At 38.5% G+C, this 18394-nt stretch overlaps 2 protein-coding genes across 4 annotated transcripts in view; one reads left to right on the top strand and one right to left on the bottom strand.

The window, feature by feature from the left end:
* The window catches only part of LOC136257657 (ubiquitin carboxyl-terminal hydrolase 45-like), a 19529-nt gene extending 12316 nt beyond the window's left edge, over positions 1-7213 (bottom strand). For both annotated transcript variants that reach the window (XM_066050912.1, XM_066050913.1), the window contains exons 1-9: positions 7089-7213; positions 5782-5852; positions 5665-5727; positions 5160-5257; positions 3981-4048; positions 3851-3924; positions 3233-3292; positions 2199-2284; positions 536-620 (exon numbers count right to left, since the gene is read on the bottom strand). In XM_066050912.1, the coding sequence (XP_065906984.1) occupies positions 536-620; positions 2199-2284; positions 3233-3292; positions 3851-3924; positions 3981-4048; positions 5160-5257; positions 5665-5727; positions 5782-5852; positions 7089-7113 (630 nt within the window). In that variant the 5' untranslated portion in view covers positions 7114-7213. The remainder of the gene's footprint in view (positions 1-535; positions 621-2198; positions 2285-3232; positions 3293-3850; positions 3925-3980; positions 4049-5159; positions 5258-5664; positions 5728-5781; positions 5853-7088) is intronic.
* Positions 7212-17698, top strand: LOC136257658 (uncharacterized). 2 transcript variants are annotated; one of them, XM_066050915.1, is made up of 2 exons: positions 7212-7359; positions 16019-17698. In XM_066050915.1, exons 1-2 carry the CDS (start codon positions 7353-7355, stop codon positions 17392-17394), a joined length of 1383 nt encoding a protein of 460 aa, XP_065906987.1. In that variant the 5' UTR covers positions 7212-7352; the 3' UTR covers positions 17395-17698. The 2 variants fall into 2 exon arrangements, with proteins under 2 accessions (XP_065906987.1, XP_065906986.1); XM_066050914.1 differs by having other exon boundaries at positions 15996-17696.
* Positions 17699-18394: the final 696 nt, after the last annotated feature.

The raw sequence follows: 18394 nt of genomic DNA, 5'->3' as shown, positions 1-18394 counted from the left end.
ACATAATGTTGAAGTGGTAGTATGGTATCAATCTATCTTCACAGATTTCGTCTTTGCCTATGGCAAAGAAAGGGAGACACACGAAAAACCTTACGCAGCAATGGATTCCTTATTCGTGGCAAACACAATCGTATGAGTCTTAACAATATATGTCATACTGCACTCATTAGTTACAACCATTAAAGGAAGCACCTGTAATAAATTTATTTATTTTCCTATACTTGCTGTATTGATCCTTCTGTTGTTGTTTCTTTGTAGGGCTTTAACTTCTTGGCATATGAGGTTGAAACTTCACCAGAGCATACGATTGGCAAAGCAGATTATAAATACTTAATTTATAGAATTTGAAGAATGTATCATTATGTCGGGTTTTTGCAGATCCAGTCACACATATGGTGTATTAGAGTAACTGTACATAGCCCGTATCTAAATGAATGGGATTTTGAACAAATTCACACTTGCATGTACCCAGGTGTTTGGATAATGTACATGTAGTACTACATACAAATGATACAATGGAATCTCCACCACTTACGGGAAGTTCCAAGATTAAATTGCATCGTTCTTTCATAGAATCATCACAGTCATCCAAGTTGACCTCCTCTTCACAGGCATGGCACCTGTGAACATATGCACATAGAGGTATTGGCTATGATGCATGTACTGCGTTGTGCAACCAACTCCTTTAGTATTTCAAAGTAAGACAATTTATCTATGGGAATAGGCCGGTAGGGATCACGCTCTTTTAACACTAAAAACAGAATTGGATTTTATTGCAAGAATGTGTTACATATGTACTGTAGTATTGGTTTGTTAGTTAAAGTCCCTCAAAATAACTTAACTGAATAAATGAGTGATGTTTACAGATAGTTTTAAACCAGGTGTGTGCCCACAGCTGGCCAAAGGCAGGCTGTGGGCACGTGCCTGGTTTACTGAATATTTTTCCCGTAAAAACGTGTGTGTGTGTACCTACCTACCTTCCTACCTACCTATGTTTGTCTGTCCGTACGCACCCACGTGAGCAAAAACATTTAAAAAGGTTAAAAAGCAGCCAGCATGTAAGAATTGAAAGCTAAATTAAGTCTATATTAAACTTCCACACACATAAACTTTGCTTTGAGGTGGTTTCTTCTTGGTAGTCTAAAATACGGGTGTGGTGACTCTTCATATACTTCTAGAACAGTCTTCCCTTTCTGTTTTATAGATGTTTAAAACAACACTGAAGGTCTCTTAGGCTACCAGAGGTAGCGTATCCTTTGCGTTGGAAGGGGGGCATTACCCGTACTTACGCGAACGAAAATGAAGGGCAGCCTCGAGGCTTTCTCTATACAATTCGCACGAGAAAACACGATAGACACACTATAAAACAGTTGAGAAGAAACTTCTGTGCGTAATTTGCATAATAATACCTATAATACGACTATACTAAATTATATACATGGCTGATTAATTTAGTTAGAATGGGATAGCATTAATTGCATGGGCACCTGGTTTTTAGAAGTAGCACAACATCAACTTGTTACAAGGGCTTTTGTTGATATGATCAAACTCTTACACCAGAACATTGATAGAATAAAATTTCTTCAACTATTGCTACTACGTAGTCAGTAAAGAAAAGGCCTCATGAAAAACACTTTCAGCTACATACTGCGCTGCTATTAAACAGTCAGTCCTGTAAACAACTCGCCTGCTGGAGATATAGAGCATAATAGCAGAAATAAATGCTGGAGTTGAATAATTCTGAGTATTAAATGAATGCCGTTTTGTGTGCAGTGCTATAAATGACAAAATTAAATACAAGCATTTTATGGCCTGCTTTAAACTTGAAAAATGTGAAGAAAACTTCAAAGAGAGTATTACACGGAAGTGTGAAGTTGATTTCATGGTTGTGGGTCTTGTATACAAATGTCAGCCTTGTATAGTCGCTGGTCTTGTTTAGAGGCCAGGGTTAAAGATACTGACAAGAAATAAACTTCTCGGTCATAATTCAAGGCTATACAGTATAACACTTCTTACAATACTTACAAATACCAAACAATGCAAACCTTCCATAGTGTGCAATTTGGAAGTTTTATAATGCTGAAGCTTATTGTCATTAAATTAGAGAATTAGAAACAGTCAAACAAAAGCCTTCCACCCCAGAGGATTTGCATCTTTACATATATCAATACACATTATACTAGAACACTACTGCTCACCATATCATTTTAGTGATAACATTTACAGACAAGTAATGGTAGAAGTCGAGCACATTGTGTAAACTGGCACTCTTCATGCAGCAATTCTGATAATGCAACAATAAGACATAAAAATTAATTTCAGTGTTAAATATGGATGGATGCATGTGCATGTGTTTGTGTTTGTGTATGCGTATGTGTGTTCTCACATTGCTCCAGTCTAGCCAGCAGTAACATCTATGGTTACCTGGTGTTTCCTGGGGAAGCAAAGGCCCAACTGCCCTTGTCTTGCTTAGCGGTGTTGGGGTTGTTGTGGAACTTTGGGTTCTGCAACCTCTCTCTGTGAGACCTGTACAGTCCTCCTGCGGGTTACTAGTCCTGCCCCAGGAGGATTTTCCTGCACAAGGCTCAAGTGCCTGAGTGGTGCACAGATATCTTTGCTGGATGGCAATTGCTGTAGGCTTTGCTTTGTGTGTGTGTTCGTGTGCGTGCGTGTGTGTGAGAGAGAAGTAGCTTAGCCAAGTGGCTATAGAGGTAATTGAAAGGCTCTGGTTAGACACCCGGTTATTCCCAGTTGCTGTTATTAATGTTTCCTTGAGAAAGAAACTGTACCCACATTGCTCCACTCTACCCAGCTGTTTAAAAGGGGACCTGGTAGCCTGGTGTTAACTGGGGAAGCAAGCCCACCGTGACCCAGCTGTAACCCAGTGTTAACCAGGGCCAACTGACCAGTCTTGGTGAATAGATGGTCCAGGTAGGACTTCAAGTGACTACATATTTGCCTGTGAAACATGCCCTGCAGGTTAGCAGTCCTGTCCTAGATGGATTTTTGCTGACTCATGGAACCTGTGTCACACACAAGTGTCCAAGTGGGTAGGCATGACTGTGCTAGCAAGTAGCAAAAGGCTTTGGTGTGTGTGTGTGTGTACGTGCACACGCACGCATATGTGCATGTGTATATGTGTCTGTTTGTCTGTGTGGAGTTCATTATACGAGACAAACCTTTTTTATTAGTCACAAAATTTTACAACATTCAAATTTGCAAATGTACATACCTCTAGTCCACATTCTAAACAGACGTGCATGTAAGTCTTACAATCTTCAGTGTCACATTTCTAATGGAAGAACACACATAATAATAGTCTAGGTCATGAAGTTCTCCTCAACTTTGTTTGAGACTTGCTACTGGCATTCTATCGAGGTGGTCTTATTCATGAGGTCATGAAGTACACCTTAGCTATGTTTGGGACCCACTTGACATGGTCACTATAATGAGGTGGTCTTATTCATGAGGTCATGAAGTACACCTTAGCTATGTTTGGGACCTACTTGATATGGTCACTATAATGAGGTGGTCTTATTCATGAGGTCATGAAGTACTATGTTTAGGACCTACTTGACATGGTCACTATGGTCTTATTCATGAGGTCATGAAGTACACCTTAGCTATGTTTGGGACCTACTTGACATGGTCACTATAATGAGGTGGTCTTATTCATGAGGTCATGAAGTACACCTTAGCTATGTTTGGGACCTACTTGACATGGTCACTATAATGAGGTGGTCTTATTAACGAGATCATGAAGTACACCTTAGCTATGCTTGAGACCTCCTTAAGATGGCTCACTGTAATGAGGCGGAGGTTTCAATAGTGCGATACATACAGTACATACCTTACTCAAGGGTTTTCTTTTAAATCTCAAGGGCTTTCTTTCATAAACTCTTTGCATTCGCAAATGAAAACATTCTATCAGTAAAATAATACACACGTACAGACATACACAACAATATTCAAGTATGTACTTATTTTGTGAACTGTTGGTAATACCAGATCGGGAGAAGGTTGACTTTCTCGGCTACATTCCCAACACCTGTGTAAAGACAAACACGGTTTATGGTATGATCTTGAAAACTTGAATGACATAACAAATTGGGGGACAAAATCAAGTACATAGTTACTAGAGTACGTATCTAAGTACATGTAAAAGTTAGAAAATTTATGTATAACTTGTTGTAATGTCTGGAGGCTTAAGGAGATTACTAACTATGCTAGAAACCTAGGTGGGGTTATTAGCCTGTGGTCCAGTTGTTAAAACAAAACCAGACAATTGATCAAAAAACACCAAGTACAAATACATTTTCGGCTAGCACTCTGTTTAATAGAACAGTCAGTTGCTTTAGACATACACTAGCTACTAGAACAGCCAATTTGACATTTGAATAATTAATTGCTTGAATGCAAGTAATTACAGACAACTTAGTTGATAAGACCACCTCACTATAATGACCATGTCAAATAGAACTAAGGTGTACTTCATGACTTCATGACTACTGTGGCCTACATGCTAAAATATGTTTTATACATAAGCTACAAAACTGTAAACAAATAATGGTTCAAAATTAATGGTAATGTTCACCCAGGTGTAACACACACACACACACACACATACATGCACACACACGCATACGCACACACACACACACACACACACACGCTCTCACACACACACACGCTCTCACACACACACACACACACGCTCTCTCACACACACACGCTCTCACACACACACACACACACATACACGCTCTCACACACACACACACAAACTCACACACACACACACACAAACTCACACACACACACACAAACACACACACCGCAGCAGCAACAATAACAACAACAATAACAACAACAACAACAACAACAACAACAACAACACATATTACACCACAATATTTTCTACCATATCGACATTATTCATTTAATACCCTTTGACATCATACAAAGTCACACAAGCTTCTGTGTTTACCATGGTGAGGTGCCATTTCAACTACCTAAAGTGTGCGAACACATCTGGTACCACAGTATATTGTATGGTCTAGGGGATTACACACTGCTATAATCTGCTTAAAATACAAGTTACGCATTCACAACAAGGTCCATTATACCGATAACACTAACATATGTACAGGTGTACATACCTCAGACGGCCGGTGTTTATCCTGGCTGACACTGTACACTGGCAGTTTTTCTGGCCAATGTGTGTCCCATTCTCATTGCTGTAGTGTTTGTTACAACCCTATATGTATGAATGCATAACTGTTATACTGTATAATACGTAGGTCCCTAACATAGCTAAGGTATACTTCATGACCTCATTAATAAGACCACCTCATTACAGTGACCATGTCAAGTAGGTTCTTGGTTCAAACCTATGTGAAGAGGAGAGGGGCTGCCATAGTACATTAAGTGCTATAATGCTCTCTACAGAACTATTGTGTCCATAAAATCTGTTCAGCCTTTGGATAAAGATTTTTATTTTAAGCAGGTGGCTACTAGCATACATACAGGGTTGGCAGGTTACGTACTGAAGTGACCTACACAAAGCACAATTTATTGCTGTGATTAAAAGGTTCTATCAGAGACATTCTGTTTATTTTACAGGAATTTAATTAAAAACAAAACTATAGAGTACTAGTCACTTACCAGAAAACCACAACGCAGACAGACATAGACAACATCACTTCTTCTCCATAACAATGGTATACACTAGAGAATCAAATCTGAAATATCACGTAATCTCATCATAGGAACAATCAGCACCTTAGGACAGAGGTAGCTACTTGCTTCTTTACACACATTCTCTGCCTTCACTTCAGCAATGTGCCGACAAGCTAAACATATTAGAATACAATATGACGACAACAACAACAACAACATTGTACAATATACATATACACACATACATACACAGACATACATACATACACAGACATACATACATACACAGACATACATACATACACAGACATACATACATACACAGACATACATACGTACACAGACATACATACGTACACAGACATACATACGTACACAGACATACATACGTACACAGACATACATACGTACACAGACATACATACGTACACAGACATACATACGTACACAGACATACATACGTACACAGACATACATACGTACACAGACATACATACGTACACAGACATACATACGTACACAGACATACATACGTACACAGACATACATACGTACACAGACATACATACGTACACAGACATACATACGTACACAGACATACATACGTACACAGACATACATACGTACACAGACATACATACGTACACAGACATACATACATACACAGACATACATACATACATACACAGACATACATACACAGACATACATACATACACAGACATACATACGTACACAGACATACATACGTACACAGACATACATACATACACAGACATACATACATACACAGACATACACCCAGTAAAGATGTATATATTGTGTACTTTGATACTTAGGGAACTTATTTGATATCATTTCACTTCTCTCTCTCACTAAAATCTTGAAAGTGCTGTGTAGCAGACGTCTCAAGATGTGTTTCCACACCCCATGGTTTCCATCTACTCAACTAGTATACACACACCTGTTTATTTATCAAGTAACTATCTCTGTAGGGAGGCTAGAAATAGCCTGCATAGCAGGGAAAACTCTCAGTCAAAATCCCAGACACCCAGGCAGTGACTTGATCCACATACAGCTTGCAGTGTAGGCAAGTACCTGAGGAGCCACCCGGGAGCCACACACTTGGCCACACAGCTTGCCTTTCAGCCATGCAAGTAACCACTACACATTCATACTGATTGTAGCGGCTCGCATTGTAGCATGAGTTTTATACCCTTGTGATCCCTACTGCCTTTTGCGTACACCCTTTCAGTTTTTTTTAGTATCAATTGCACTGGAAGCCTCATCACAAGCACCATTAAGAAGGCCTGTAAGTGCAGGGAGTGAAAAAAACCACGAGACCATGGCCTGGTTTCTAGCAGCAATAAAATTCCTTGCGTTGAATCAGCGTCACACGTATGACACACCTTGACTTCTCTGATCTTTGTCCATGGCAACAAGTGTCAGCAGATCAAGGGTAGTGTGTACTGCACTACAGCTGCGCTTGAGGAATGCTGGGAAAATGCAAGGGAAAAACCCGTAATCTCTAATGTTTTTGTGCAATCACGTGAGGACGTACTAGTCAAACTTCAAGCGCTACAGCGTGAGCTACATACCCTGGAGGGTCGACCTACGATCATCAAATCTGTTGCAGTGACTTAACTCTAGATGAAATGTGTTTGCCGCCATGAATGCAAGGTATGTTCGTCCTACCATATGTCTTGCCCAGAGGACGGTCCCCCACCTAAATACAAAGAGAAAAGCGGTTTGGGCATGAACTATCGTGTGTTATGTCCTGCACACACACACACACACTTTAGTCTCGCGTAGCCAGACCCTTTCCCTTTTCTTTCTTTTGTGTGGGGGCGGGAAAGAAAAGGGTCTGGTGAACATAGTATAGCATCGTCGTTGGGCTATCCCGAGATTTTGGGGATTCTACTGCGCAGCTTCCGGATTGTTGATTGGCACGAATGACGTGATTTGCTAATATTTGTGTCATTTGCATCCTGTTACCATAGCTACTACTGAAAAATCTATGGTAACAGGACGCAAATGCAGCAGATCACGTCATTTACACCATAGAACTTATAATAGGGATTGGCAACGGAGGCATAAACGGAAATAATCCGCGTTTCGCTTTTCCGTAATACTGTTAGGAAATTTCAAGTCACTACCAGCTGACCCGAGAATGTTTCATGTGTTTCCACGAAGATTTAATCTGTAAAGGTACGTAGCTCCGTTAAGGATTCTTGCTAGCATGCGTAATGGAATTTCAGTACGGAAGTGAAACCTGCCTTGCGTCTTTGTGCAGTGAAGGCTCAGTTGCGTATTTATCTCTCACATTGCGACAGTGAGAAGACTAGACTAATAGATGAGAGTTAAGTAGCTGAGATTAATAACTTTTTCTTTCCATCTTTCTAATGGCGGATCAGGGATGGAACAATTTTCCCTCTCCCACATTGTATCTGGACAAAAGTATGCCGAGCTGTAGCTAATCTGCTAAAGCATGAATTTAACTATAGGACACCCTCACATCTCTCTCTGGCTTACCTGTACAGAACCTTACTTCAAGGCCGCACTGACTGTTCTATTAGAGTTATTTACTGCTTTATTAGAGTATATCTGAACCTTTAAAGTCGGCATTGATGATTACACTCCATCAGCTTAGACCATTCAAGTTCAAATGAGATACTGTAGCGGACTGTGCGTGCCCCTCCTTTTACAGCTTCTGGACTTGAGTAGGAGTAAGACCTATTATGTATACCAGATTGTAAACTGAATTTGAAGTCAGTGAAGCATCATCCGTTCCATGAGGCAGTACTGTTACACAGGATCAAACTTTAGCACAGTTTATACACCCTATACAACATTGATTCATGTGCCACACAATTCAGTTACAAATAACACCTTGCCAGGCTATTATGTACATGTCATTTGAAACTACATGATGTAAACATTGCAAATCCAACTAGGAGGTTGGTTCTTGCTCTACTTTTGCATGGGCCTGTTGCAGCTTGTTTTGTGTTATACTTCTGACTCAATCTAGTCTGCAAGCAGGTCTGTAGGTTCTGCAACTGCTCACTCAGATGTTAACAGCTTACCTAGCATTACAATCAATCAAAAATCAAATTAAGACTACATAAACACACCACAAATAAATCATAATTCAGGGTTCTGCCCAGAAATTCCTGAGTGGTGGCCTAAAGTTAACATGAACTGATATGTTAGGGTATATTGCATGTGTATCAGTGATGTGTGTAAGAATTGTACTGGTCGGATTTAAGAGGGTACTGGTCGCTTTGAACCACTGCCAACCATTATGGGCAGAACCCTGTGAATCATTACACCAGAGTAATTTCTCCTGCCAGACATTTTATGTGGGCAGCAGGAAAGACTTCTAGTCACTGTTGTTTTCCCAATACAATAAATTATGTCATCATATTTTTTTGCACTAAAAGTGATAAATTTACATATGCGTAATTCAACTCTGTATTGGAAAAGTCAAGAACCTAAGCCCACAGTACTTTCAAAGTTCAGCAAAAAAAAGAGGCTGTAATCCACATTCAATCATTTGCTGTGCAAAGAATGTGAACTACCGTAAATCTGGAAAAATTCATCGTCTAAATATTTTTGTCGCTGGCTGTATCGAGGAAATTAAAATGACGAATTATTTTAAACTATTGTACGGACAATTTGCTCATACAAATATTAACATATACCTAGTGATTCCGTCAAAAAAAATTTGTTGATCATGCAAGTGACGAAAATATATAGCGTCGAAATTTTAATAGACAAAAATATATAGCGTCAAATTTTTCCTGATTTACAGGAATACAATGTGTACAGTTAGCCCTGTCAACACTCCAGCTGTGATCATGGAATATGGAGAACAGTGACCAGGTGATTTACTTGCAGTCCCCAAACAAAATGTCTGGCATGTAAGCCTAATACCAAAAGAAATTAGATGCATATCTTTGTGCAATATGCAATTTCATTAAATTATTTACTGAGGTAGTTGGTAAAAGTCATATTATTATGTGCATAATTTATATTCGTGAAGAGAATAATTTGTTTGAAACAAGTTCGAAAAGCATGTCATTCATTGCACCCCTATGTGTTGGTAATGCAGCACACACACACAAAAACACACTTTTGTACTACAAAGTCACACGCACACAAAAGCAAAGCTTTTGGTAACAGTATAGCAGCCACGTACATGCACATTAAAGCAAAGCTTTCAGCAATAGCATCATCGTAGTTCCAAAAACTCAGTTTGAGACCTTTGCTAAATCATTATCTGTTATATTCTTCCCTCTGGTTCTTAGGTGGTCTTCCAACCTTGAATTTCTCTCCTTTCATCATAGTTCTGATGCCAAGACTATACATGTGAAATTTTCTGTTGCTCATTTTAAACTCTGCCTACACGAAAGTAACAGGAAGGATTTGCAAACTAGATATGGAGTCACATTCTCCAAAGTAAACGTTAGTACTGAACCATGGAAATTCTTCAGCCAGTACTTCACAAAGCTCAGTAAAACTACACAAACTTGTACAAATATCGCTCTGAAATGCCCTGTAAATAAGCATTCCCCCTCAAACAACGCCCCTATTGTTAGAAATTTTGATACATTAACACTTTCAAGGTCAAAATTCGAGCATGGGAAATGTTAACATCGTTTAGGAACGTTGTGTCACTTCAAAAAAACTACACAACGGTAAATAGCGTTGAACTCCACAGTAAAGACAACAAAATGACAGCGCGCTAAAACACACAAATAAGAAACTTACCCATCCAATGTACTTCATATAGCCATAACTTCAGCTTTAATGCACGAAGAATACGTGCACTGCACGCCTGCTCGAGTGCCAGTCACTCAAAGGTTCCACTATTTTCTACTTCACCAGCGAAACAGCGAAACGCGCATTGATTTATGAAAATAATAATTTTATAGTGCGTTGCCAATCCCTATTATAAGTCTAGTATCTATGTTTACACCAAACAACAATCCGGAAGCTGCGCAGTAGAATCCCCACAATCTCGGGATAGTCCAACGACGATGCTATGCTATGTTCACCAGACCCTTTTCTTTCCCCACCCCCACACAAAAGAAAGAAAAGGGCCTGGCTACGCGAGACTACACACACTTACCCTAAAGTAGTCACTACCAATAGTCCTGTAGGACCATCTTCGACCGGGATAAAAACCAAATCAAGTGATCAAGGGGTAAATTAGCACTGAATCAAGCAATCAAGGCGTCCTAGAAGGTGGTGATTAAGCTAGCTCGCAAACAAAACGAGAATTTACGAAAATATGTGCTAAACTATCAACAATCAAAGCTGTTTTTAAGGCGAAATCAAGTGATCAAGGTGTATTTTGGTTGATCAAAAACCTTGACCCCAGTCACAGATGGTTCTACAGGATTATTGGTAGTACCATCCCTTGTACCCTTTTAGCCTCTAATCCTAACATGATGTTTTATCATCGATCCCCTTTATAGCCTTCTTCAGTGGTCTACTAGACTTTTATGTTTCATTGCTGACCCTTTGCTCTGAGTAGTCTTACTATGGCAGAACTATTATCAACACACGGCCCATCTTTTGGAACTCACCCTTACCTTGAAGAAGTGTGATGTCTTTTGGTCTAGTTGTGACTACAGTGTTCCTCCACTGGTATGCCAATAGTTTTCAGATCTGCCAGTGTCATTTATAATTAGTTTTCGAAGTTCTAAACAATTCTATCATTTTGCTGACTCTTACCTGGATTGAAAGATCCTCAGGTGGAACTCTGACAACTCAAACTAGCCATTCCACCTCCAACTTTGACTGCGTTTTACCTTTGTGTACTTGTGGTCAGATGGCAGATCACTTTGAGGATCATTGACCATTTTGCAATAGGCAATACACTTTGTGATCTTATTTATTGTGCACTTTTGAGGACAATTCAGATGTGCGGAAGGAACAGATAATGTCTGGAGAATCTGCTGCTGGACCTGGTGATGTGTTTCACCAAGAATTTAGCAATGCCCAACATATTGTGATATTTCAGTTTGGAGTGCACTCCATTCTGCAGTGTTGACACATTCAACCATTACTTCTGGATGCTTGCAACAATGGAAGCTGCAGGTGATTAATTTTTTATGGTGAACAATTTTAGTGTTGGGACACTTGAGTATAGAGATACTCTGATCTGTTGCCCAAACTTTTACTGTTTGAAATGCTCTCTTCTGATGTTTCTCTTCCAATGTTTCTTTCTTCACTTTCGTGAACAACTAAGCATTTTATTGTATTGACACAATGCCAAAATGATTTTGCAGTTTTGGGCTCTTCACCCACACTTGTAGGATGATTGGTAGGAAAATCGTCACTTGACAGATTTGCTTCATGATAACTTCATACCAATATGGGATCTAGCAATCTTTGTGTCGGACTGATAAGAAGTTTATGCAGGACAGGAAGTGGAGTGGTAACTGCGTAATACGTATTTGACATTGAGGAAGCCAGAAATGCATAGTGCTGAGTAGTGATGAAATCATTCCAGTGGCAGTGGGAAAGGGAGAGGTGGTTTTGCATAGAAGTCTGGTAGGAAACTGTAGTAAACTGCGTCTGACTAGTTTGTAATGGTCCAAACTGAGTTGGGCTATTAAGAAAGCTGAGTTAGTAGGTTGAGCATGACAGATGAGACACCTTCATGTAGGGGGGCTGGGGGTCTAGCTTGGTGATGCCATAGCCTAGCTTTAAGTTGAAGACCAAAAAAAAATGGTAAGTACCTGCTCTATTAGAGTATCTTGATCTTGACTGCTCTATTAGAGTATCTTGAATTATTGATGCTATTGAGCTAGGCTCTCAATATATGACAGCCAGTGTTGGGAGTAACGCGTTACTTATGTAACGCATTACATAATATTATTACTTTTGTGGTAACTAAGTAATATAACGAAATACGCTATAAAAACAGGTAATATAACTCAAGTCACTTTACTTACTAATGTAACGCGTTATCTAAGTAATATAGTTACTGTAATGAATCTAATATTGCGATATTATTACTACAAGTAATGAAGTTACTAATCTCGTTAGTAATCCACTAACTAATGCCTAGCCACAACGAAGTAATGAAACCTACTGAATGAAGCTTATTCACCAGCATCTTACTTATAACCAAGATTTGCACATTGTCCAACAACACAATCGTGTCACGTGATAAGGTGGTAGTTTCACACGTGACAGCTTAAGGCTGTGGACACAAAGTAATATAATATGTAATATTTTTATAGTTACTTTATTTTATGGGTAATATGTAACTGTAACTAAATAGTTTAGTTGTATGTAATATGTAACTAATTACTTTTTAAAAGTAACTTTCCCAACACTGATGACAGCTATAGATAATTTTAGGGGGGCTAAGCCCCTCCATAATCTTATTGACAGAGACTACAGCCCCCCTTCTCCGCCAACCCTGATGACTGGTAGGATTACTCTGATTAAGGAGAGGATTAACTTAGTAAACATGATGAAATGATGACGTTTGTGATGATGAGTGACTTTCATTGGGTGTTGGTGGTGATGACTGTGCCAGACTTACTAGATAGTGTTCCACTAATCTCTAAAGCAAAATTTTTGACAATGATGGTGTAACCATAAGAGGTATTAAAGTAACCCCAAGAGGTATTAAAGTAACCCCAAGAGGTATTAAAGTAACCAAGGTTTGTCTTGCTATTTGCTCAGCAGCCTTGCCAAGCACCTCTAAAGTAACAGATACTCCTCCTTCTCAGAAATCTTAGAAGCCAATCTACACAAGGATCAGGGTCATTAGAAGCAGAGCTGTCTTGAACAACTTCCTGTAACAGACTACAGTCACGGATGGCTATTGGAGGATTATTGAAATGAGGGAAGGAGACAATGGAATCAGTAGGGAAGGGTGTGGTACAATCAAGCTATGCATTTTTATACTTTTGAGCAGGTGATAAAGTCTACTGATTGTCTATATGACAAGGATTCAGTCACCGTGACAGTGCTTATACCTGGTTTTCTTTGCTGGATGTTGAGATTAGAACATTATGTAGTAATATCAGATTTTATACTGATTTCTTTTGAAAAAGAATAACAAGTGTGCAAAATAAATTCTTTATTATAATTCTTAAATCTTGTAAATATCTAAGTGAGTTTTCTTTTGCTCCAAGATGGGACACTGTATAACCCATTTACAAGCCTTTAAAAATTTTATGTCAGGTGGGTGGAAACAAATCTCTAGGGCATGTAGTTACAATCAGTGTTGGCAAGTTACTTTGTAAAAGTAACTAGTTACATATTACATATTACTTGCAACTGAACTTTTTAGTTACAGTTACATATTACCCATAAAATAAGGTAACTATAATAATATTACATATTATATTACCAAGAGTTAACTCTTGATATTACTTTGTATCCACAGCCTTAAGCTGTCACGTGTGAAACTACCACCTTATCACGTGACATGATTTTGTTGTTGGACAATGTGTAAACCTTGGTTATAAGCAAGAAGCTGGTGAATAAGCTTCATTCAGTAGGCTTCATTACTTTGTAGTGGCTAGGCGTTACTCAGTGGATTACTAACGAGATTAGTAACTTCATTACTTGTAGTAAAAATATTATGTAATATTAGACTCGTTATAGTAACTATATTACTTAGGTAACATGTTACATTAGTAAGTAAAGTAACTTGTCAATGAGTTATATTACCTGTTTTTATAGCGTATTTCGTTATATTACTTGGGTACCACAAAAGTAATGATATTATGTAACACATTACATAAGTAACGCGTTACTCCCAACACTGGCTACAATAGTACAGGTCCTAAACCAGTCCAGATGTGATTGTGTTTAAGATTATGATGGGAAAATCAGTAGTGTTTCCACCTCACCTGACCATCATGTCACACTGAATCCTCAGTATACACAATGATGTAATGCCCTTGTGTGGGTTTGCAAACTGCATACACACAACATATACACACTATTTCATCACAGAGGATGTAGGACATGTGTTGTGCACCACTTGTATATTACTATCACGTGAATCTGCAGTACTAACAACAGTGAACGATGAGGTTTCACTGTATAGTTAGATATGCTTCACATAAACTTCAATGCTATGTATGTATGTACTTGAGCCCCTGCATAGACATCTTGGCAAAATAGTAAAAATCACTAGCTTGCATGCTTGCTTAAAAAGGGCTCTTGCAAAACATAGTATATTTTCTAAAGCTTATGTGAAGTGCTGAGCCCCACTGTTTGATAGTTTTGTATTACAACTATTGGAATTCCGAATAGATCAAAGTAAGTACCATGCAATACATGTTCTACATCCTATGCTTATATTAGCAATCAGTTGCTTATAGCCTCTAACTCAATGCATTAAATATGTGTATGCATGCGTTGGTGTAGTCTGGCGCGGCCGCCCCTTTGCAAACAGGAAGGGTCTGGTGACTCTAGCATTGTGTACTTGTGCAAATGGAATGTAATTAGTGGGAGAGATGTGGTTTTCCATAATTAGATTGCATCATTATCGTTAGTCATTGCGATATTCAGTCGAGTCATGTCCAGGGAGCGCTCAAAAACACTTACTGCTTCTAACTTACAAGACTACTTAACGTACTTTTTTAATATGCCATCCTTATTCCTTCACGATAAGTTGTTCTAATTGGACAAGACTCGAGGCAAGCAAAACAGAAACCATAATTTGTCGCCTATCAAGTTAGCCAAAACGGATATCTACGTCACTAAATGGGCAGGCAAGCGATTTGATTGGACGCACCAGTTTTCGGTAAGTTCGCACAAGTACACAATGCTAGAGTCCCCAGACCCTTCCTGTTTGTGAAGGGGCGGCTGCGCCAGACTAGCGTTGGTGTGTGCCCGTGCATATGTGTACGTGTGTTTTGTGCATATGGTCGTTGAGTACTTTTGAAGAAGTTTGTACTGGGTAATAGTGCTAAGTAATAATGCTAACTGCTGGCCTGTACCCAAGGGTATTTGAGGAAGTTCAACTGAACCCCCCCCCCCCCCCCCCCCCCCATTTTACAACAGCATTTTTTTTTACTGAAACAATCTTTCTAGCATTTATTATGTGTCTTCCTTCCATGGCTTCTTGTACATACTATGTGACTGCTGTTATTCATAGCACTTCTAGGCTATCTGTGTAAATGGAAACCACTTTGATGATGCCATGAATACAGACAGTGGCGTTCAGCCTATCACTAAAGTTTCTGTTGTCTTATAAGCTGTCCATGACCATACCAAGAGTAACTCTTGACCATACGTAGTGTTGTATGTTGTATTTTAAATTTTGTTTATAGGACAACTCTACTCATACTGTTAGGTGCCCTGCTAGTCAGCGTGTTTGGGTACTACAGTGTTACTTCAAGTAAAAGCAGTATTGTTGGAAATTATATAGTTCATTTTCACAGCTATCTAAGCACTGTTGAAGCTAGTACAAATGTAACAGATGCTGCAACTGATAATAAAACTGTGGTAGCAGAAGAAATAACAACTGTCACAAAACAATTAAAGACAACTCACAAGAAGTTTGCTGTTTGTCACAGTTATTGGGAGCAGCAGACAAATGCAGTGTTGAACATGTGGTCATTTCAAAAATGGGCCAAGAAGTCAGGAAACTTTGGTGTGCTTGAGCCATTTGCTCATGACTCTGTACTGGGATTTTCAGATCAAAACATAGATCAACATAATTTTAATACTTCCTTACGTTTCCGAGACTATTTTGATCTTGATCACTGGACTGAAGGAACAGAGAATTTTAAAGTTCCTCCTCTGGTAAATTGGTATGATTTTGTTGAGCATGCTAGTAGAAATATTGTTCTTGCAGTATCAGTGTACAATGAGCCTGGAGGGATTTTCGAGGGTGATGATATTAAGAATAACCCTGGATGTGTATCAGAAGCACAAAGGTTCCGAACTATTTTGAAAAATCTATTGGGCTTTTTGGGATTTAAAATTGAAAAGGTTGTTTGCTACTCTTTTGTAAAATACTTCAATACCCTGGAAATCTTTAATTCTCCCTTTGATCCTAATAGCAATTCTACTATTTATTTTACACTATGGACTGGTATTGGTAGAATTGGAATAGGTGACGAGTCTCTTCAGCGTGAACACGAACATGATGTGCTTACAATGATGCTGCCTAGTGCAAGAATATTAGCTGATAGTAGAAATTATGTAAAGCGTGTTTTAAATGTTGACTTCCAAGGGTACACAGCAATTGTATTTAGAACAGTAAGGCGGCTCCAAGAGATGGAGGCAGGTGGGTTTAATCATGCAGAAGTAATAGAGCATTACTATGACTGCATTGGACAGCTACCGAACATCTTGGAACAGTTTGGGTTGAAGCCTTTCTTGGCCACTGATATAGGAATATTTGGTGACCAGACTAATGCCAATGCTCGGAGTCCTGAATTTATGAAAATGTTTCAACACCTTATAGACATGTTTTATGGCAACAAAACTGTTAGTGAGTATGAGCAGGACTTCATATCAGCAGCAAATGGTGTATCTGATACAGGATACATTGGAACAATGCAGAAAGCTATTGCTCTAAAGGCCAAGTGTATTATAATGATAGGTGGGTTTTCAACTTTTCAGGATAGCCTTATTGAGGAGTTTAAAGAAAATGGTAACTGTATCACTAAGCTTTGTTATGGAAAACCTTTCCCACCTAAAAAAACGCCTCCACCAAAATGATTTTCTCCATACGGACACATGCAGCTAGCATGTTTGTTAATGAACAGAAATTACCAAATTTATTTTATATCCTCAATTCAAAATTGTATAACATTGTTTTTTTTTTGCTTTTTTGCAATGACACTATTGTCAGTAAATTTACCATTAAGGTTGGTGATAGTACATGAATTAGTACTTGTGTACAGTAATTGTTTGTACATGTAGTTGCTATGCTGGTTAAGTCTTTGTGCTAAAATACGCACTTTTATAATACACGATACCTATACAACGAACTGTCTTCGACCTATACACAATTTTATTAAGCCGATAATGCACAGGGGACTACTCAATTACAAACAAAAAAAAGTGTATGCAAATATTTTACTAATAATTGAGATGCCAAATCAGTGATACCATATATGTACATGGATTGATTGGTGAATTTTTAAGGCAAATAAGCTAACTTTACAATTTTCTGTGTTAAGACCTCTGTTTGTTCCTTTGATCTCACTGTGCCAAGTGTAACGCTAATTATGTATGGTATATATATATATCTTTATAGATGGAATATAGTTATATACAAAGCTTAAATTGAAAATTCCAGAAAGGAATTAGCTATAGATTTTACTTGATACAATAAGCACAACTACATAGTGCTAAACACTTTTGTATAGTAATTAATATTCAGCATTATATTATTATTAGCACTTTATACAGTAATGTGGAACTGGCTACAACATACTCCAAAGGTGACATGATCTCACAAACTACAAGGTATGCATGCCATTGATTTAGTTTGCAAAGTCTCAATTGAATTTGTCACTGAACTGTTAGTTGGCCATGCAGTAACATTTTAATGCATGCAGCATCCTTTTAGAGCCCTTGATTTTAGAAAGTGTTAAGTGTAGAAAGAATACTTGACAAGCCATGCAATACCAAACATTTTACTCATGGAGTACTGCCATGCAGGAATAATAAACATTTTATCAGACTTCACCAGTGTCCGTTTACCAATCCATAA

This window comes from Dysidea avara, chromosome 6, assembly GCF_963678975.1.
Source record: "Dysidea avara chromosome 6, odDysAvar1.4, whole genome shotgun sequence".
Taxonomy (NCBI): Eukaryota; Metazoa; Porifera; class Demospongiae; order Dictyoceratida; family Dysideidae; genus Dysidea; species Dysidea avara.
Note: the sequence above shows the minus strand (reverse complement) of the source record. Positions and strands in the feature narration are given on the sequence as shown.